The 21722-nt window shown below is 48.2% G+C and overlaps 1 protein-coding gene across 2 annotated transcripts; it reads left to right on the top strand.

The window, feature by feature from the left end:
- Positions 1-48: 48 nt before the first annotated feature.
- Positions 49-19971, top strand: nthl1 (nth-like DNA glycosylase 1). 2 transcript variants are annotated; one of them, XM_072481584.1, is made up of 5 exons: positions 49-529; positions 2980-3150; positions 5020-5179; positions 12795-12900; positions 17085-19971. In XM_072481584.1, exons 1-5 carry the CDS (start codon positions 317-319, stop codon positions 17269-17271), a joined length of 837 nt encoding a protein of 278 aa, XP_072337685.1. In that variant the 5' UTR covers positions 49-316; the 3' UTR covers positions 17272-19971. The 2 variants fall into 2 exon arrangements, with proteins under 2 accessions (XP_072337685.1, XP_072337684.1); XM_072481583.1 differs by having other exon boundaries at positions 49-772.
- Positions 19972-21722: the final 1751 nt, after the last annotated feature.

The following is a 21722-nucleotide window of genomic DNA, read 5'->3' as shown; positions in this document are numbered from 1 at the left end:
TAGCACGGCAGAGGGAGTGAAGAGTAAATAAACAGGTTGGGTTGTTGTTGGGCCCCGGGTGTGGAGGGATATCAGATCCCATGTACGTTCCTGCGGAAATCAGGAAACACTGTGGAGCGGAGAGTCACATTCCCAGGCCAGACTGGGATGCAATGAGGGAGACGGGGAGATTCAAGCTGGTCAGAATGCGCTGACGTCAAGGGGAAAACCCACCCGCGCGTGATTCGAATGTTGTGACATTTTCCCAACTTGCTACATTTTATAAGCGCGGGATTTAAAGGGGCCGCTCTGGCTGAAACGAAGCAGGCTGGGGAATATGGCTTCCACATCGCCTTATTTTACACCGGGGGTACTGACCCGGAACATGAGCCGTCGGGTGTGCGCGGCCGCCGGAGGCAGCGGCCCCAACTTAGCAAAGCTTAGCAGGTTGCAACAGCCCGGGACAAGCTGCGGAAGACCTGCTCGCAGGGATGCAGCAGAACAGCCCGCCGCCCACTCGATCCAGGAAACGGTCAGAGAAGTCCCACAGGTACAGTTCGGAGACTCTGTCCCCAGAAATGCAGCGAAGCAGAAAAGGGAGCGCTTGCAGGCTGGCTGCAATTCGCGACGAGTCAGCCAATGTGCTTCACCAGCTGATGAGACAAACTCTACTTGGCAACCCAAGGACTGGCGAGAGCAGTGGGATAACATCACGGAGATGAGGAAGGGTAGGGATGCGCCCGTGGATAGCATGGGCGCCGAACAATGTTTCGACAAAACTGCCACCCCGGAGGTATGAATCCAAGCCCATGTGGCGAACTTGCATTTATGTAGCGCCTTTCATGCCCCCGCCCCCAATAACATTCCAAAGTGCTTCAAAGTCGATTTAAGCATTGTTAAAGTGTAATCTCTGTTGTGGTGGTAACCAGATTGTACAGGGCGAGCTCTCACAAACAGCAATGAAATAAATGGTGGTTAAGGGATATATAGGTTGACCAGGAAACCATCCTGTTCTGACCGGGATCTTTTATATCCACTTGGAGAGCAAATTGGGTCTTCAGTTTCATATTTCCTCTGAAAAAGGCATACTTGAGAGTGCAGCACTCCCTCAGTACTGCACCTGGAGTGGGACTTGAACTCATAACCGCCTGACTGGCCAGACTGCCAACTTAAACCACAGCCAGGATTCTGGGTGGAATTCTTGCAATTTGAGACTGTGGTGTGGGGGATTCCAGTGGTGTCTGTCCCATCGCCCTGAATAGTGGGATCCCGTGCCAGATTCTGCGTTTGGCAGCTCATTATTAATGAACAAGTGAGTTCCCCGCCGACCTTCCCGGCAGACTGAGATGTCTGCCCATCCTTAGCTGACAGGTTCAAATGTCCTGGTGCCATATTCAAATACCAGTACAGCAAACCCCTATCACTCTCAACAGCTCACCTGTCTTCATCAGATCCTGCAGGAAGTCAGCAATCCTGAGGGAAAAGGCCAGCAGCCTTAACGAGTCTGTTCCTCGATTCAACCGTGCCGCCGCCCCCCCCCCCCCCCCCCCCCAATGAGCCCATCATTATGGGTGGCACGGTAGCACATTGGTTAGCTCTGTTGCTTCACAGCTCCAGGATCCCAGGTTTGATTCCTGGCTGGGAGTCTGCACGTTCTCCCCATGTCTGCGTGAGTTTCCTCCGGGTGCTCCGCTTTCCTCCCACAAGACCCGAAAAGCGTGCTGTTAGGTAATTTGAACATTCTGAATTCTCCCTCTGTGTACCCGAACGGAATGAGGAGACTAGGGGATTTTCACAGTAACTTCATTACAGTGTTAATGTAAGCCTACTCATGACACTAATGAAGATTATTATTATACCTGTGAAGTGCCCAAGCCTCACTTGGACCTCTACCCATCGCTTCGGGAGTCTTCATCCATTCCCCTCCAGTAACAAAGTGATGTCCCTTTGATCCCCAAGTTGTGAGCTTTTCATTCAGCTTGGCGGGGTCCAGCTTCCCTCCGGTCTTCCCTCTGCCTTCCATTGTTCATCCAGCTCCTTACTCCTCTGCCTGCCATCGTGAGCCCTCGGCCTACCTTCCTTGCACAGCTCTCCTTCCACATTACCCCCATGTCTTCATTAGGCCACACCCCTGATCCCCAGCCTCACCTCCTACTCAAAGCCCAGTTAAACGTTGGACCTTTGTTGCGGTGGCAGCATGGGACCCGCAGGAGTCCTGTCGAGGTAAACACTGCTGCGTAGAACCAGGGGCAAGGAGATGCCTGTACTCCCCAGGCCCCAGGTACAGAGGGTCCCTGAAGACCAGCTTGGAGGTGGAGCCAGGAACTGGTCGACCCTGGCAGAGTGGTGATCAGCGCATCAGGAGCAGCGCAGCTCTGTGGCAGAAAGTTGTCACACTCACCCCAAAGTCTCAGGCAAACTGAGGACCTCCTTGTGCGCGCCACTCATTAGTAATCGGATTTGACTCCAATGTAAATTCCTGCTGGTGTGATGCAAGATTGAAAGTCCTAATGGGATGCCATCTGGCTGCTTTTTAATGAGCATTTATGACTTGAAAATGCCGTTTGTGCCACCTTCCGGTGGGAAAATCAACCCGCCATTAATGCGCCACTGGGAGAATCGCAATTTGATTTTACGCTGGGAGGAGGGTTCTGAATTTTTTGGCTCCCGCCAGATTCACCAAACCCACCGTGGACGTGTTGGGAGAATTCCGCCCATAATGACCCCGTGGGCCAATACTCTGCAGTCACCATTTGGATTGAGAGAAGGTTGACTGATGTTGGGCAGCAACTGTAGAACCTCAGCCCACTCTGGGTGATCACCTGCAGAAGACCAGGAAGGAAAAAAACAGGAAGAAAATGTCTCTAGTCTCCTTCACTTTAAATATGTGGAAAAGGCAAATTTTGAAGCTCAAGATAAAAGTTGACAGTAGCAATAGGAAAATGCCTGCTTCATCTGGATGCTGCCACTGACTATTTTGTTCTGTCTGGAATTCTGTAGGTCATGAGGTATCAGGTGCTTTTGTCACTCATGCTCTCCAGCCAGACCAGGGATCACGTGACGTTTGCAGCAATGAATAAGCTGAGGGACCATGGCTTGACTGTGGAGAACATTCTCACGATGGAGGATAAGACACTTGGAGAACTCATCTATCCAGTCGGATTCTGGAGGGTTAGTGCACCAATATACTTGGAGCTTAGTTGACGATTGAATATTTCCAGAACACTGTACCCCAAGTCCATGCTCCCATCAGCTATCTGGGCCCTAGGGCTTGAATTCCCTCCTCCGACCTATCTCCTCCTTTTAAGTCGATCGTGAAACCTAATTCCTTGACTAAGCTTTTGGTATCTGCCCTAATGTGGCTCGGTATTGAATTTTGTTTGATTATACGCTCCTTTTGAAACCGCTCAGAAGTTTTACTGCATGAAAGGGGTGATACAAATGTAACTTGTTTGGATTCAAACTTTGATTAGATTTATTGTCACACTTACCAAGGTACGGTGTAGAGTATTGTTCTGCGTGCAGTCCAGGCAGATCGCTCCATACATGAAACACATAGAACGTACTATTAACACACAATGTAAATACATAGACATCGGGTGAAGCATACAGGATATAATGCTAATTATTTCAAAACATTAGTGTTTGAATTCTATTTTCCTTTGTGATTTCATATTGCTGTTTACTAAAGTGCATAATTTGTATGAGATAGCTTGAGAAAAATTCTGCAGCAGAGGCGACTGAGGGGGTTGTTTATGAGTATCGAGAGAAGGCCAGTCGATTGCTGGCCGGCAAACGACAGCAATGGAGATAGGACGGGCGGGCTGGTAGTGGCACCGGAGCAGGTGAATAAGGTGTTTGAAGCATTTTCTTAATAGGGATTTGGAGAAGGCAGAGCTGCCGGAGGATACGTGGGATATGAGGGAGTTCCTGGAGGGTTTGGAGGTGGGAAAGGAGGAGAGGGAAGGACTGGAGGAACCAATGAGGGTGGAAGAAGTGCAGCCAGCAATAGGGAAGATGCAGTCTGGTAAGGCGCCAAGGCCAGATGGGTTCCCGGTGGAATTTTATAAAAAATTTAAGGGTCAGTTGGCACCACTAATGATAGAAATGTTTGAGGATGCCATGGTTAGGGGAATATTGTCGGAAACATTGGGGCAGGCATCCATCTCACTATTCCCTAAAAAGGAGACTGATCCGGTGGAGTGTCCCATTTCTCTACTGAACGTGGGTGCTAAGATATTGGCAAAAGTGTTGGCGCTGAGGTTGGAGGAATGCCCCCAAAGGTGGCTGGGGAGGATCGAACAGGATTCATTAAGGGCAGGCAGCTATTGTTGAATGTGAGGGTAGCTGCTGAATGTGGTGTTTCCTCCACCAGAAGGAAGGAAGTTGGTGGTGGTGGCATTAGATGGGGTAGGATGGAGCTATCTGTTTGAGGTGTTGGAGAAATTTGAAATTGTGCCTAAGTTGGTGGCATGGGTGAAATTGCCTTTCAAGGATCTGACAGCATGTGTACGAACGAACGCAATGAATTTGGGGTACTTTCCACTATTTTGCAGAACAATGCAGGGATGTCCCATGTCCCCCCCTTCTGTTCGCACTGGTGATAGAGCCGTTGGCCATTGCACTGAGGGGTTCGGACTTAGGGAAGTGGATAGGGAGGGGAGTGTTGAGCATAGGGTGTCTCTGTACGCGGACAATCTATTGCTGTCTATCTCTATCTCTGACCTGAGTTCTTCGGTGAGGGATAGAATGGGGTTGCTAAGGAGATTTGGGGTGTTTTGGGGGTACAAATTGAATTTAGGGAAAAGAGAGTATTTTGTGGTGTCTTTCCAGATGCTGGGGGGGGGGGAGCGGGCCGGGGGGGGGGGGGGGGGGGGGGGGGGGGGGGAGCGGGCCGGGGGGGGGGGGTCTGATCTCCAGGCCCAGAGGCTACCAGTCCAATGGCATAACCACTAGGCTACCACCCCCCCAATCAAAAGAGCAAATTGAGGGATTGTTGTCAACTCTGCATGCTATTCATGATGTGATTTATATGTGCAGAGTAAAGTGAAGTACATCAAACAGACCACTGTGATCCTGAAGGAACAGTACAATGGTGACATTCCCAGTAGCATCAGTGAACTTCTGAAACTTCCAGGAGTGGGACCGAAGATGAGCCATCTCATCATGAAGATAGCCTGGAACAACGTGTCCGGCATCAGTAAGTACTTCGGACAGCAGCTGCTTCGCGAAGTCAAGGGGTCGGACGAGGTCATCAGCTGCATGCCACTTTATGGACATTACAGCAGTGACCCCAAAATCAAATGGCTGAGGACAGTAACGCTATAGGAAGATGCTTGAACAGCATCATCCTGGGAACAGTGATGTGTATACAATCCATGCCACTGGGTGGTGCTGCCGTGCAGACTGAACCCCTAGTTCAGGCCATTATCTGGTGGATAGCTGCTTACCCAATGAAATTGGTGCTCTACGTTCCTGTGAGGGAACACATCTACGAACAAATTGCCCACAATACCTAATCAAATGTACTGAATCAGGGCTCCCAAACTGTAGATCACAACTCCCATTGGGCTCACAAAGCAGCAAGAGCGACTATTGAGAGAAGGCTCTGGCTAGCTGTGAATTATTTTCCGAAACTATTCGTTAATGGAACAGCTTTTTGCTGCCCTGGTTGGTCGTTCTTTCAGTGCCCTTATTGGCCAATCAGTTCAGTGCTCCGATTGGCTAATTTTGGGATTTCTTGGGTGTGCTTCTAATGCAGGAGGTGCTTTGAACGCGCGCTGTGATGAATGTCAGGGCAGTCCTGGCACCAGCACCAAGGAAACGTTACATACACACACACACACAATTCTTAGCTCCGAGGCCGCATAAAACCCCTACACTGCAGAAAGAGGCCATTTGGCCCATTGAATCTGCACCAACCTTCTTAAAGAGCACTCTATCCAGGTCCACTCCCCCATCCACCCCACCCTAACTTGTACATCCCTGGACACTAAGGGGCAATTTAGCGTGGCCAATCCAACTAACCTGCACATCTTTGGATTGTGGGAAGAAACCTACTCAGACACGGGGAGAAAGTGTAAACTTCACACAGTCACCCAAGCCTGGAATCAAACCCGGATCCCTGGCGCTGTGAGGCAGCAGTGCTAACCACTGTGCCACATCAGAGTCTTCAAACCGACAGTGGACTAAACCATTTTCCCTGCTCAACACCCCCCCCCCCCCCCCCCCCCCCCCCCAACTCAACAATTCCTACCTGCTCAGAAACTGCCCCACTCACTCTCTGTGGCCGCACAAAGGGGTCATAGTGGGATAAAATTTCGGAGGCACTGCACTAATAGGTGGAATAGTCAAGAAGCTTCTTTATTTCTCATTGGGCCACGTTTGAAGCCCAGGTTTTGTGAATTCCCCCAGTGCGGCTTGAACCCGAGCAGACCTTTTATTGGTTAACAGTCTCTGAAATGAATCAAATAGCTTGCACAGTGCAGATCCAGGTCGATATTCTTCTGGATACCAAGTGGCGGGGGAAACAAATCTGGGCCACTGCTTAAGCCAGTCACTGGTATGGAGCCAGTTCAGGGAATGGGCTTCCTGAAAATATTTGGAATTTTTAATATGTCAAATTATTATTATTTTTTTTTTTGTAAAATCTGCTGGCTCTTGAATACCAATTTGGCAAACTGGAGGATTGGGAATTGGCAAGCACGCAAAGTCCAGTCCCAATGATGCACCAGCCTAGGGCTCAGTGGGTAACACTCTCACTTCAGGATCAGAAGGTAATTATTTTCAAGCCCTATTTTAAACTCGACTGACACTCACATGCTGTACTGAGGGAGTCCTGCACTGTTGTTGTGAAGGGTGCTATATAAATGCGTGCCTTTCTTGGCAAGTCTTTCACCAGCTGGCTTTGCATTCATGTCAAAAAGAGAAGCCATGGAGCCAGCCTGACCGTAATGGGCTGGGTTTGTGTCAGAAAAGCTGACCTTGAGGACTGAAGGTAGGTGCGCTGTCCAGACAACTTTGTTCTATGGCAAAGAAAACAAGCAAGACCTGAATTGATATAGCGCCTTTCGCACCCACAGGACATCCTCTTTGCAGCCATTTCAGCTGTTCTTTTGGAATGTAGTCACTGTTGTAATGTAGGAAACACGGCAGCCAATTTTCATACAGCGAGCTCCCAGAAATTGCAGTGTGATAATCAACAGATTAGCTGTTTCCATGACCTTGATAGCGCTATAAATATTGTCCAGGGCACTGGGGAGAACTTCCCTGTTCTTTAAAATGGAGTCATAGGTTCTTTTGCATTCACCTGAGGGGGTATACCGGGCTTTGGGTTAATATCTCATCCAAATGAACGTCTCTGACAATGCAGCACTTCCTGAGTACGGCATTGCTTCCGTCAGCCTGGATTGTGGGTTTCACTGTCTGGACTGGGCACTTGAATTCACGACCTGCTGACTCAGAGGTGAGAGTGCTACCCACTAAAAGGGAGTCAGTTTCCAATTGTTTTATTCTCTGTGCGTTGCTCCTCCATTGTTTTCTCCTCTGTGTTCAATAGATGTTAAACACAAAAGCCTGATTCCCTGTCCAGCCACTCCTGATCCGTTGGCACCGAGTGCCTGTTGCGGAATGCAAACCAGGCGTGCGCGCCCCCCCCCACGGTTACTGGGCCAGCATTTCAATAAACTTAAAGAGGAGCTCTTAATCATCTTCAATGAAGAAGCAAGGAGTTACTGGTTAAGGCATGGAGTAAAATGCTTTGTACAGATTTGACAGGTCTTGGGTTTAGAGCTCAGTTAGCTGAGCCAGGCTCTAATTGTTATCAATGTTCATAGGCTAAGGAGCATGGAATTGGCCAGGGTTTCCAGCCCTGCATAAAGTAGTGACCCCCTTTTGACATGTGGCAAGCAGGACGACGTAGAATTTACAGGACAGAAACGGACCATTTGGCCCATCAAATGCGTGCCAATGTTTAAGTTCCATACAAATCTTCTCAAACCCCTATACCCGAGCCGCGTAACTTTCTATTCCTTTATCCCTCGTGCGTTTATCTAACATCCCTTTAAATGCATCTATTTTGTTCGTCTCGACTACACCTTGTAGCGAGTTCCACGTTCTCACCACTCTCTGGAAAGAGAAGATTCTCCTGAATTTCCTATTAGATTTATTAGTGACTATTTTATAATCATGGTCCCTAGTATGGGATTCCCCTCTAAGTGGAAACATCTTCTGTACTATAATCTATCAAACCGTTCATAATTTTTTAAATGTTTATTCAATCTCAAAAAATGAGCCCCATCTTGTTTTACTTTCCCAATGGCAACAACTGATCTGCCATGGTACCGTGTTTTTAACAGGATACACAGGGGGTGTGATGTCCTTCCTGCTCGAATAACCTGCTGAAATCCACTCTGTAAACCCGAGTGGGGAGAGTAACGAAGCGCGACCAGTGGTTATGGGTATCCAAGTGAAGAATCCAAGTCTTTAGGCGAGAACGATAAAAAAATTGGTGGCAAACAGTCTCGAGTGTGAGGACCCTACAAAATAGTGGGAATGGGAGCAGGGAAACACAAGAGATGCTGACTTTCTCCAAGAGCTCTCCATGTCTTTTGTATGAAAGTGACTGCCAGGATTCTCAAATGCTAAACTACATGAACAAAATTCCTCCCATCCTGTGCAGCGGTAAACTGTGACTGGTGGGAAAAGGGAGAAGGAGCGACGCCGCAATTAGGACGTTCCAAGATAGTCACAATTGTGGTCACAATGGTAGCAGATTGGGCCATTCCAAATATTCCCCCAGCAGCTGACAGACAGTGGGCGGAATGTATCTGCTAAAGAGAAAGAACTGATTCCAAGCAAAATATTTTGCCAGCAGAAAATGAACGAGAGTCAACAGAACAACATCGTTGTCATCCATGAATATAGTCCAGATCAGATCCGCTACTGGAAAGGAATCAATACACTTGCTTTTTCTTTCAAGAGGATTCTGCAAAGGTTAAGACTTGTTTTCCTCTCCCTCGCTTCTTGTTTGTCTCCAAGGAAAGATTTTTTTGCAATGCCACAGAATAACAACTTGCATTTATATAATGGGCAAGGTTCAATAACCACATTGTGCCCGGCGCAGATCTGGGCAAACAGGGTAAATAGCAGGAAAGGTCAACATTGAGATTCACGCCGGGCTCGAATCAGTTTGCAATTTTGGCCCACTCCCGATGGCGAGTTCTGGATCTCTCCCACAGATGGCTTTTTTTTTTGTCCGGCTGCCATGTGCTTGAATGCTGCGACCCCTCTTGCTTCTATGGTCTGGCCCCTGGCAAATTACCAGTGCTGTAGAAGGGGTGGGGTATTCGCGCTCCTTCCTCCGCTGTGCCCTGTGCCAGAGAAACCTTTTACGGTGGTCTGTACTGCTCACTCTCTCACACGCCTACTCAACAGGCATGCACTCGCAATCATTTATGCATATACTCTTTATGATGTACACTCTTACCGATATGCACACACTGATGTTCACACATATACTTTCTGTACATGCACAGGCAAGGGGCCGCTGCACACCCTGAAGACCTGGCCACCCATCAGGCTGGGCAGGAACCCAGAGAGGGAGGCGTCGTTGGTCTTCCAATGAGATGACAGACAGCATATGCCGCAGGAGACTCCGTCTCAACAAAGAAACAGTGCAGCGCCTGTGTCACGTCCTCGCGGACATGGCACCCTGTGGAGAAGGGGTATAGCCGCTCCCGATGACCGTGAAGGTCACCACAGCTCTAAACCTTTATGCAAACGGCTCATTACGTTGTCCCTGTATCATGCACGTGTGTGCACGCTACCCAGGGAGAGTGCACGACAGCTACATCCTGGGACACTCTGAGATCCCTGGTGTTTTCGAGGGCCACCCCGGGATGAAGGGTTGGCTCTTGGGCTATAAGGCCTACCCGCTGAGGCCCTGACTGATGACGCGAATGCGGAGGCTGGGGACCGATAGGAGACCCGATATAATGAGGCCCACGTTGCCCCCAGTGCGGTCATTGAGCGGTACATCGAGCTGTTCAAAATGTGGTTATGATGCCTGGACCGCTCTGGTGGTGATCTGTAGTAGTACCCCCCCCCCCCCCCCCCCCCCCACCCCCAGGGTGTCTCCCGCTTTGTCGTGGTCTGCTACCAGGCACAGCAGTGGGGCGATATGCAGCCTCATCTCAGTAGCAGAATGCAGCAGACCAGGAGGGGCTGGAGGAGGAGGGCCCGGAGGATGGAGGATAGGCGGTGGCAAGGATCCGAAATGCCCAGAGGACCAGGGAGACCCTCATCCTCCTCAGATTCCCATAGGACAAGGCTATGTCCATCAGCTCAACCCCCTCCCATTTCCATCCCTTCCTTCCTCCCCCGTTTTCTTCCTCCTCCTCCCCATCAAACTGACCCCTCCGCAACCACCTGATCCACCCTCCAAGGGTCTGGGTAACACCACTCCACGGTGATGGGCCTGTGTCGGCACCGTCAGCAGGGTCACTATACAAGGCAGGAGAGTGATGATCACTCGCTGTGGGGAAAGCTCCGGTGCTCCTCCGTTTATGCCAAAGTCTGGCTCCTGTATTTCTGCTGACCGCCCGCCCACCCCCATCCTCTGAACGGGATCTTGGACCACTGCGCCTAGGTGGCGGGGAATGGGGGGAGCGGAAGGAAACGGGGGGTGGGGGTGCCGGCAGGCCAACAGTGAAGATTGACATGACAGAGGCTTCACATGTATCAGGTGTTCCACGTTTTAATAGTGAACACTTGACATTTCCATTCCCCCAGATCCAGATAGTTACTCCCTGCCGCCCATGCCCACTCCGTGCTCCTCAATCTTCTTCATCTTTCGTGGTCTACTGTTACGTCTATGTCCAGGATGCACATCAGAGATGGAGGCAGCCCTATGGCCTTTGATGACCTTGGTGAATGTCTCTGGAGGATTGGGAACCGGAGGGCCCCAGCCGACGTACCCATGCCACCCTGTTCTGCCCGCTGCCCTTGAGATGCACCAATGTCATTCTGAAGAACTGGGGACTGCCATCTTCTCCTTGGTGGCAGCAATAATTGTGTGGTGCTCACCAGATTGTGCCCTGTCCATTGATATCGCCTACCGAGGTCTATGTCTCTGCTCTGGTGGAAGGTGGGGGTGATAGCTATGACGCCTCGATGGTGGTCTCCTTGGAGCTCTCCTCTGAGGTAGTCTCTTGGGTGGCATGGGTGGGAACAACCCCAGATGGCCTGGCCTCATCAGATGGAGATCCTGCAAGACAATGGACATGTGGTCAGTGAGAGGGAAGGACCATTATGTCCGACATGAACAACTCACTTGAGACAGGCCATCTGGGTGAAGGGGCAATGGATCCTCACCTTTGCAGTGCAGGGCAACCTCATTGTCGGTGACTGCTCTCTCCTCGGACAACTCCGTGATCTCCAGGGCTCATTCCTCATCGGGGGTGAGGACCCAAGGACTCTGCCTTCCCTGCCCATTTTGGCCCTTCCCCGCTTATTATGGGCTATCTTCTCCTGCGGGGACAAAGAGAGGGTATCGTGAGCCGCATGCTTGATGAGTCAGGGGTTTATAGCAGGTGGCATGTGTGGACACTGCACCTGGACATTAAAAAGTTGTGCTGGGGGTGCCAGTGAGTCCTGAGGAAGAAACACGAAGATTGGATGTGGGGAGAGTGTGAGGTGTCAGCCAGTGATCTGTGGAGGTTTGGGAGGATTGGGAATTTGAGGGTTGGTAACTTACCATTGCATCTCGGTGGAGGTCTTCAGTCTTCTGACATTGGACGGCGGTACTCCTCTTCATGCTGCCTGCACTGATGGGCACTGCCCCTGACTCCCAGAAGGCACTGCTGACCCTGCTGCTGGTCCTCCGACACCCCTCGGGGGAGCAGGATGTCCCGCCTCGCATCCACAGCGTCAAGAAGCTGGGCAGGTTGGCATCCCCAAAATGAGAGGCTCAAAGAGCCAAATGGCTGACTCCAGGCCCAACTTTTATGTTCTTATGACATTTTGTTTTGCCCTCATACAGCCGATCTGCCTCATCCACGTCAATTTCCCAAAATGAAACTCTAATCCTGTACCCTGAGTGTTGGATCAGGCGGGAAAAGCTTTGTAAAACGTGCCAGCTTCCCAGGCGCCTTTTATTGCCTGATTTAATGGCATTCTGTATAAAGTGCCAGCAAGGATCACATAGCCAGCTGGAGGGGCGGGCCTGAATTCTGAGATCGGATTGCCTTTTTTCGAAGGCTGCCCGATCTTAACCCCCCCCCCCCCCCCCCCCCCCCCCCCCCCCCCCCACACCACCACAGATATCACAACACCGGCCCCCCAGCCATGGAGATTTGGACACCCCAGTGGACAAGGAGAGTCCCCCCCCCAACACAACACGCAGAAGGGAAATGCCCTCCCCCACTAGTGGGGCTCCCCAGGTTGGCACTGCCACTGCATCCTGTGGGAGGCACGGTAATCACGACTAGTATCCGTTTTTGAAAACCAGTAGCGATTCATTCCGGTGTAGTGCAGACTGGAGGGGCCGAATGGCTTCCTCCTGCTCCTAAGTCCTATGTTTTTATGATACGTCGCAAGTTACACAATCGCATGATTAGATTTTGAACAGCACAAGCATATTCCTGGTTACCAGCAGCTGCACGTGGGGGTAATAACCCGAGAGGAGATCTAATGCAATCCAAACCTGTGACATAGCTTTGCTGATTTGCTTTGATGAACACCATTGACCATTATTTAATCTGTCCCCGTACCCACCTAACCCATTTAATCCTGGTCCGTTCAAACGTGTTTTGCAGGTGTTGACACCCACGTGCACAGGATCGTAAACCGGCTAAAGTGGGTCAGAAAGGAGACAAAGAACCCAGAGGAAAGCAGACAGGCGCTGGAAGAATGGATGCCACGGTAACCGGGGTTGGGCAGAGACAGCTAAATGTAGCAGAGAGACGAGAGGGATGGCTTGGGCGTTGCAGACAGAGAATTGTTAAGTAAAGATCTTACAGGGAGTGCAAGAATCAGCCAAAGCCCCTGACTCGCACACAAGGGTAACAGTTGTGTTGGAACCAGAATTATGTGAGCAGTTATCTGAAAAAGGGAATAGTCCAAACATACAAATTCGGAGCAAGATGCAGCCATTCAGCCCCTTGAACCTGCTGTGCTATTCCATAAGACCATGGCTGATCTGATTGTGACCATCATCCACAGGCCCACAACCCTCCAAAGAAAATTCTCCTCATCTCTTTCTCAAATAGAAGATCAATTATTTTGACACTGTGCCCTAGTTCTGGTCTCTCTCTCTCACTCAGGGAAACATCCTCTCAGCATCCACTCTGTCAAGCCTCCTCAGGGTTTTTTGTGCATGTTTCAATACGATCACCGCTCCTTCATAGATTATCATCATCATAGAATTTACAGAGCAGAAGGAGGCCATTCAGCCCATCGAGTCTGCACCGGCTCTTGGAAAGAGCACCCTACCCAAGGTCAACACCGCCACCCTATCCCCATAACCCAGTAACCCCACCCAACACTAAGGGCAATTTTGGACACTAGGCAATTTATCATGGCCAATCCACCTAACCCGCACATCTTTGGACTGTGGGAGGAAACCGGAGCACCCGGAGGAAACCCACGCACACACGGGGAGGATGTGCAGACTCCGCACAGACAGTGACCCAAGCCAGAATCGAACCTGGGACCCTGGAGCTGTGAAGCAATTGTGCTATCCACAAGGCTACCGTGCTGCACCTTCTTCTAAACTCCAATGGATACAGGCCCAACGTTTCCGTGTAACATAATAGGGGCTGGTTTAGCACACTGGGCTAAATCGCTGGCTTTTAAAGCAGACCAAGGCAGGCCAGTAGCATGGTTCAATTCCCGTACCAGCCTCCCCGAACAGGCGCCGGAATGTGGCGACTAGGGGCTTTTCACAGTAACTTCCTTTGAAGCCTACTTGTGACAATAAACGATTTTCATTTTCATCAGTTGAATGAAGCTTCTCTGAACTGCTTCTAATGCTTTGTCCTTTATTAAATAAGGAGACCAAAACAGTACACCAAATGTGATTTCACCTATGCCCTTACAACTGTTGCCAAACAGCCCTATTTTTATATTCCGTTCCCATTGTAAGAAACAACAACATTCCATTTGTCTTCCTGATCATTTGCTGTACCTGCATACTACCATTTTGTAATTCCTGAACCAGGACACCCAGATCCCTCTGCACCTCCGGGTTCTGCAATCTCTCTCCATTTAGATTTTCCTGTTCTTCCTGCCAAAATTGACAGGTTCACATTTTCCCACTTTATTTTCCATCTGCCAAATCTCTGTGCACTCACTTAACCTGTATCCCTTTGCGGCTCCTTAGAGCCTCTTCACAAACGTACTTTTCTACCTACATTTGTGTCATTAGAAAATTTGACAACTACACAAGTCATTGTCATCAGTTGTAAATAGTTGCGGCCCCAGCACAATCCCTGTGGCACTCTGCTTGTTGCGTCTTGTCAACCCAGAAATGACTCATTTATGCCTACTCTGTTTTCGATTAGCGAACCATAATAGTGTTTGTTTCGGGGCAGGAGAGGGTGGGGAATCACTGGAGTTCAGAAGACAGAGCGGTGACTAAATTGAAACATATAAAATTCTTAAAGAGCTTGATTGGGTAGATGCGGAGAAAATATTTCCTCTCACTGGGAAACTGAGAATACAGGGTCACTGTCTCAGAATAAGGGGTCGGCTGTTTTGGACTGAGATTGAGGAGAGATCTCTTCACTCAAAGGGTTATGAATCTCCGGGATTCTCCACATCAGAGAGCTGTGTACACCCCGTCCTTTGGTAGATACCCCGTCAAGGTAGAGGTCAATGGTTTTGCCTACTAAGGGATATGAAGGTAATGCAGGAAGGTGGTGTTGAGGTGGAAGATCAGTTTGATCTTATTGAATCACAGAACAGGCTGGAGGGGCCTTGCAGCCTTCTCTAGCTCCTATTTCTTATGTTCTTATGAACCATAGGAAATGGGGAGGGAACAAAGAACAAAGAAATGTACAGCACAGGAACAGGCCCTTCGGCCCTCCAAGCCCGTGCCGACCATGCTGCCCGACTAAACTACAATCTTCTACACTTCCTGGGTCCGTATCCTTCTATTCCCATCCTATTCATATATTTGTCAAGATGCCCCTTAAATGTCCCTATCGTCCCTGCTTCCACTACCTCCTCCGGTAGCGGGTTCCAGGCACCCACTACCCTCTGCGTAAAAAAACTTGCCTCGTACATCTACTCTAAACCTTGCCCCTCTCACCTTAAACCTATGCCCCCTAGTAATTGACCCCTCTACCCTGGGGAAAAGCCTCTGACTATCCACTCTGTCTATGCCCCTCATAATTTTGTATACCTCTATCAGGTCTCCCCTCAACCTCCTTCGTTCCAGTGAGAACAAACCGAGTTTATTCAACCGCTCCTCATAGCTAATGCCCTCCATACCAGGCAACATTCTGGTAAATCTCTTCTGCACCCTCTCTAAAGCCTCCACATCCTTCTGGTAGTGTGGCGACCAGAATTGAACACTATACTCCAAGTGTGGCCTAACTAAGGTTCTATTCAGCTGCAACATGACTTGCCAATTCTTATACTCAATGCTCCGGCCAATGAAGGCAAGCATGCCGTATGCCTTCTTGACTACCTTCTCCACCTGTGTTGCCCCTTTCAGTGACCTGTGTACCTGTACTCCTAGATCTCTTTGACTTTCAATACTCTTGAGGGTTCTACCATTCACTGTATATTCCCTACCTGCATTAGACCTTCCAAAATGCATTACCTCACATTTGTCCGGATTAAACTCCATCTGCCATCTCTCTGCCCAAGTCTCCAAACAATCTAAATCCTGCTGTATCCTCCGACAGTCCTCATCGCTATCCGCAATTCCACCAACCTTTGTGTCGTCTGCAAACTTACTAATCAGACCAGTTACATTTTCCTCCAAATCATTTATATATACTACAAAGAGCAAAGGTCCCAGCACTGATCCCAGTGGAACACCACTGGTCACAGCCCTCCAATTAGAAAAGCATCCCTCCATTGCTACTCTCTGCCTTCTATGGCCTAGCCAGTTCTGTATCCACCTTGCCAGCTCACCCCTGATCCCGTGTGACTTCACCTTTTGTACTAGTCGTAAATCCTGGAGTAGTTTGCCAACCCCACCTTGAGTTGCCACCTAGAATGTTCTGAAGTAACAAACTGTTTACAAGTATAGAAATAGAGGTACCTTAAACAATCAGCCCAGCAAGATTAGAGATGTGACTTTGGATCGTTCTGTTTTGTTTATTCTCAGAATATGGGCGTCACTGTCATTATCCCTAGTTGGCCTTGAGAAGATGGTGGTGCATTCCATGTAGTCAGGGTTATAATATAGTAACCAAGGCAGCAGTTAGCACTCGGCAAGCTCCCACAAAGGGGTGCGAGATAAATGCCAAATTGAACCGATGTTAAGATGTTGGTTGAGGGATAGGTGTTGGCTAGAATGCCAGGCTAGAATTCCCCCAATACTCCTCATGTGACCTTTTACATCTATCATCGAGGACAGGCTGGGCCTTGGTCTAATGTCTGATCCAAAAGAGGGCACCTCTGACAATGCTGCACTACCTCAGTACTGCAGTGAGTGAATCAGCCTGGATTACAGGCCAAAGGCTTAAGAGTGGGTCTCAAACCCATGACCTCTGACTTGGGGAACTATTCCGCAGAGTGCAGATATTTCTACTGGTTGCTTAAGTTAAGCCTTCCCCCTCCTCACCCACAGTAGGTGGGAGTATGTGACGTACTCGCTGATTATCTCAAATTAAAATCCCTCCTCTTTCTAAAGACATTTAACTAATAGAATCTAGTGGCATCCTCCCACGAGCTCCTGATCCATATGTGACCTCTTTCCTCGCCCCCAACCACCCCATACCAAACGATCTATCAGCAGGAAATCTCTGACTCCGAGTCACCAGTCTCCAGTTCACCTTGTGCTTTGAGTGAATGCAGCAATGTTTTGGGGATCAGACTGTGAAAATCTCAGACGGTGCAATGTTTTTAAACTTTCCCCCATTTCCTTTCAGCGAGCTCTGGAGCCGGACGAACTGGCTGCTGGTGGGGTTTGGTCAGCAGACGTGCCTGCCAGTGAACCCTCGCTGTGCTGGATGTCTCAACAGAGATATCTGTCCCTCAGCCAAGAACAATCTTCGGAAAACAAATCCCGGGCTTCCTCCCAGCTCCCTGCATCAGCCTTGCCAACAACAACAATAATTAAATCCTTGTGTTTGGATGTTAGATAGTGGTATAAATTATTCAAACGATGGGGCGATGTTTGTCCTGAAGTTAACTAAAACAAAACTGTATCTGATGTTGTTGATGGATTCCAGTTGCAGCATTGAACACAATTTACTAATGACATTCCCAGTGGGAGCAGCGTGCCGGTCCTAAAGATGCATCTTTAGTGGGACTGCAGCCTGGTGGCCCCTACTGACAGAGGCAGGCAAGTCTCACATACTAATCTGCAGTTTAACAAGCATTCAGATTCCTCACTGCTAAACCAACTGGTTGAAATTCCACTGAAGGCTCCTTCTAGCTCAACAGTTAAGGTGTCTGTTAAATTCTATGCTTCATTGGTTAATGTAGCGTGGCTGGCAATTTTACCGGAGCATGCTAACCAATGCTTTGAATATAGAATGCAAATGATCACTTGGCACCCGTTAATTAGCCTGTAGTTTGCAGTTCACATTTGTTTAAGTAAACGGAAGTGTGACCGTACCCTTGGTTGAAACGCCTACCTATGGCCAGTGTTTTTTTTTAAGAAAGATGTTCCTTGTATTTCCTTCATCCCCTCTCCTCCATTACAAGTTGTTCCTCTATTGTAGGGTCCTCCTTGGCGTTGTTGCCCAGCTGAGAAGGACACGGCAGCTCCCTGTACCCAGCCCTTGGTAGGTGAATTCCCTAAACAAAAAAAGATACCGGTGACATGTACTGACAGTGAAAGGTTGGTGCATCGATTAACGCTCCACCAGTTGCAACTGAGGGAGAAAAATTCAGTCTGCCATCCCTGAGATTCTGTGTACCCCTGTGCCCCCCCCCCCCCCCCCCCCCCAGCAGCCCCCTCTCATTACTTTCCTAGATGTGAACTGCCCCAATTCACCGAGACCAGTACAATAGGAAATTCATCCTCCCATCGCGCCCACTCCAGTTAACCTATTTCTGAGTTAAGACTGCTGTAGAATTTCTCACATTGCTGAAGCTAAGGAAAATTTCTGTCTGAAAACTGCTAGGACAGTTTTACTTGTATTAAATGCCTTCGTGCGAGTGGAAGGGTGGATAAATATTTCACATGACAGATACCAAAGCAAAATACTGTAGATGCCGGAAAGCTGAAATAGAAACCTGGAAACATCAGTGGAGAGAGCAACAGAATAAATGCTTCAAGTTGTCAGTGCAGACTCGATGGGCCGAATGGCCCCCTTCTGCACTGTAAATTCTGCGATTTGATGAAATTTGACCTTTCTCCACAAACGCTGTCTGACCTGTTGAGCATCTCCTGGTATGTGTGGTGAGAGCTGCTTCACTCTGCGCAGTACTGACTTTATAATGTGCTCCCTCCATGGTGCACCCTTTCAGCGCTGGCCGAACCAGGCACTCACTTCGCTCTTTCGTTCAAACCCTGATCTCACCACTCGCCTCACTGATTCAAGTAAAGAAACATCAGAGACTTAGAGCAGACAAGCTCAGTGAGTCAAATGGGCAGAAGTGGGCAAGATAAAAGCACAGGGTTATCAAATCAGTCGGGGAGCTAACAAGCCAATATACTCTAATTGCTTTGTCACAATTATCAGCATTTAATGATCCACCTGCCTATCCTGCTCCGAAGAAAAAAAACAAGCTGGAAATTACTATTCATGATCAGCCAATGTCCGTATATCATTCCTCGTTTGCTATTTTAACAGCAAAGACAGTCCATTTGTTCACCAAAATGAGACAGGAATATCTTGACACTAAACATTATTTCACTACTATCGCCAGCCCGGATTTCTAGGCTATGATTTAGTAACTGGTTGGACTGTCTACGTTATGCTGTCACTAGTCATATTCAATTTAGTGAATGTTTGTTAAACCTGCTCCAATAGCATAACCCCATTTTAAACGCATATACACCAGGAAGCCCAACACAACAGGTGCAAGGTACCTGTAGGAGAGAGGCAATTACTTCAATATGATGGAGTGCAGCTATGGTTAGTCCTGACTCTGGCCAGATGTCGTGCCTGTGAATTGGATGCATCCCACTATTTCAGCATTGCACAAATGTGAAAAGGAGATCGCTGTAGTTCTGTATTTCTATTTGCAAGTCATTACCTTCTATATATTTTGTAGTTTACCTTGCATATTAAGCAAAGGTGGAGACAGCTGCAGAGTACTGCAGTTATTGAGAGGATTCAAGTAACCAAGTCTTTCCTCATTGTTAATTTAGCAATCTTCTGTTGGCCGAAGCAGCGGCAGTTATATAACAAATTGGAAGTATTGTGGAAAAGTGAATGTTTAAACTTATAGGAGTCATCAGAAATCAATCTAACGGGTTGACAGTACAAGTAGCTGTGAATATTCTGCATACAAAATGTGTGGTGTGGTTAGTGTCCTGACGCCTACCAGAGTTGCCAAGGGTGAATATGCAAGACGAGTCAGCCCATTACACACACTCCTTCCAAAGTACACTCAGGTAAATAAGAAGCAGCTGCTGTTGTTAATGTCCAGGCCTATACAAATCCAAAACGTTGAGATGTGGGATGTGCCACAATTGTTCACTGCCTTATCTCTCAGCTGAGGTCTGGGGTGGCTGTGCACGGGATGATGCTGGTGGCGGGGTTGTTGTATTGTTACTAAGTCAACTAAAGAAGATACAACGATGTCAAGCTACAAACAAGAAATCCATTTTGTACAAGGAAATAAAATATTAAAAATGAAGATGAATGGACATTATTTTTCCAAAATTTCAAAACCAGATTTATTGACTTAACTTTCTATGAATGGGTTCAGCCAACACTTGGCGCATTGCCAATTATAAAGTAATCTTGAGTTAACTTAACATTTTTGATGTTTCCAGCCATAACGTGGCCTGGCTGCAACCAATATATATCGCTGAAGCGAATAGTTCTTTATTCTGATTTTTCACTAATAAAAAAGTGTAGCTTGCATTCTCGTTACTGAAAAGCTAATGTGAATGGCCAAAAGCTGGCCGAACATCTTAAAAGAGGAACAAAGCTATATAAATTAAATAGTTTACTTCGGTGGCTCCAGGCTTGAGATCTGATTGGTAAAAGAAAGAGAAACCAAAACCTCCATAGTTTGGAGGAAATAATAAATTAGAATAGGGCAACAAGCTTTGCATAGAATTTACCGGCCATTCAGCCCAACTGGTCTGTGCTGATCTTTGTTTCTTACAAACCTCTTTCCACCCAGTTTATCTCACTAGCAGCAGATCCTTCTACTCCTTCATCTCATGTACTTATGTAGCATCCCCTCAAAAGGTGTCGCTCCGCTTCGTCCCAACAACTATGTGGCAACATCAAGAGAATACGCTCACATTCTATCCACTCGACAATTGAAGACGTTTCTCTTAAATTCTTATTGGTTAATTAGTGAGCATCTTGTACTTATGGTCCCTCGTTTTTGTTTTCTATTTAAAAATGGAAACATCTTGCCATCCACTAATAGCACAGTGATTAGCAGTTGCTCCAGGATTCCAGGTTCGATTCCTGGCTTGGGTCACTGTCTGTGCGGAGTCTGCACGTATTCCCAGTGTCTGCGTGGGTTTCCTCCGGGTGCTCCGGTTTCCTCCCACAAGTCCTGAAAGACGTGTTTGTTAGGTGAATTGGACATTACCGGAGTGTGGCGACTAGGGGCTTTTCACAGGAACTTTGGGCAGCACGGTAGCATTGTGGATAGCACAATTGCTTCACAGCTCCAGGGTCCCAGGTTCAATTCCGGCTTGGGTCACTGTCTGTGCGGAGTCTGCACATCCTCCCGTGTGTGCGTGGGTTTCCTCCGGGTGCTCCGGTTTCCTCCCACAGTCCAAAGATGTGCAGGTTAGGTGGATTGGCCGTGATAAATTGCCCTTAGTGTCCAAAATTGCCCTTTAGTGTTGGGTGGGGTTACTGGGTTATGGGGATAGGGTGGAGGTGTTGACCTTGGGTAGGGTGCTCTTTCCAAGAGCCGATGCAGACTCGATGGGTCGAATGGCCTCCTGCACTGTAAATTCTATGATCTATGATGATTCATTGCAGTGTTAATGTAAACCTATTTGTGACAATAATGAAGGTTATTATTAATCAAAAGGTCTTAATACTTTTAACTGCCTGTTAGCCCTTTGCCCAGTATTCGCTCTGGAGAGGAGAACACAACATGGTAGCCTCTCCTAACACAAGTAAACTTTGATTTATCTGGCACTCTCCCCACCGGAATTCTCTACTAACCGGAATTTCTGATGTTCCCCGAATACGAATCATCACTTTATGAAACTGGAAGCAATTACATAGTTGTCCAGAATCCCTACCTGTATACTGTATTTTTTATACTTCAATTTATGTTTTAATATATTGTTGAATATAAGAATACTGCTCGTTACTTCCCAAATACTCGCATATAAATTCATGCTGCAAGTTTGCTCTGCATAACGGACGGCCCAGGGACACAGTGGTTAGCACTGCCAGAGACCC

This window comes from Scyliorhinus torazame, chromosome 17, assembly GCF_047496885.1.
Source record: "Scyliorhinus torazame isolate Kashiwa2021f chromosome 17, sScyTor2.1, whole genome shotgun sequence".
Lineage (NCBI taxonomy): Eukaryota > Metazoa > Chordata > Chondrichthyes > Carcharhiniformes > Scyliorhinidae > Scyliorhinus > Scyliorhinus torazame.
Note: the sequence above shows the minus strand (reverse complement) of the source record. Positions and strands in the feature narration are given on the sequence as shown.

Excerpts from the sequence above, each read along its gene's own strand:
- nthl1 (XM_072481583.1), top strand. The coding sequence starts at position 317 with ATGGCTTCCACATCGCCTTATTTTACACCGGGGGTACTGACCCGGAAC. Across the intron at positions 773-2,979 it reads ACAAAACTGCCACCCCGGAG|GTCATGAGGTATCAGGTGCT; the intron begins GTATGAATCCAA and ends GGAATTCTGTAG. Across the intron at positions 3,151-5,019 it reads ATCCAGTCGGATTCTGGAGG|AGTAAAGTGAAGTACATCAA; the intron begins GTTAGTGCACCA and ends TTATATGTGCAG.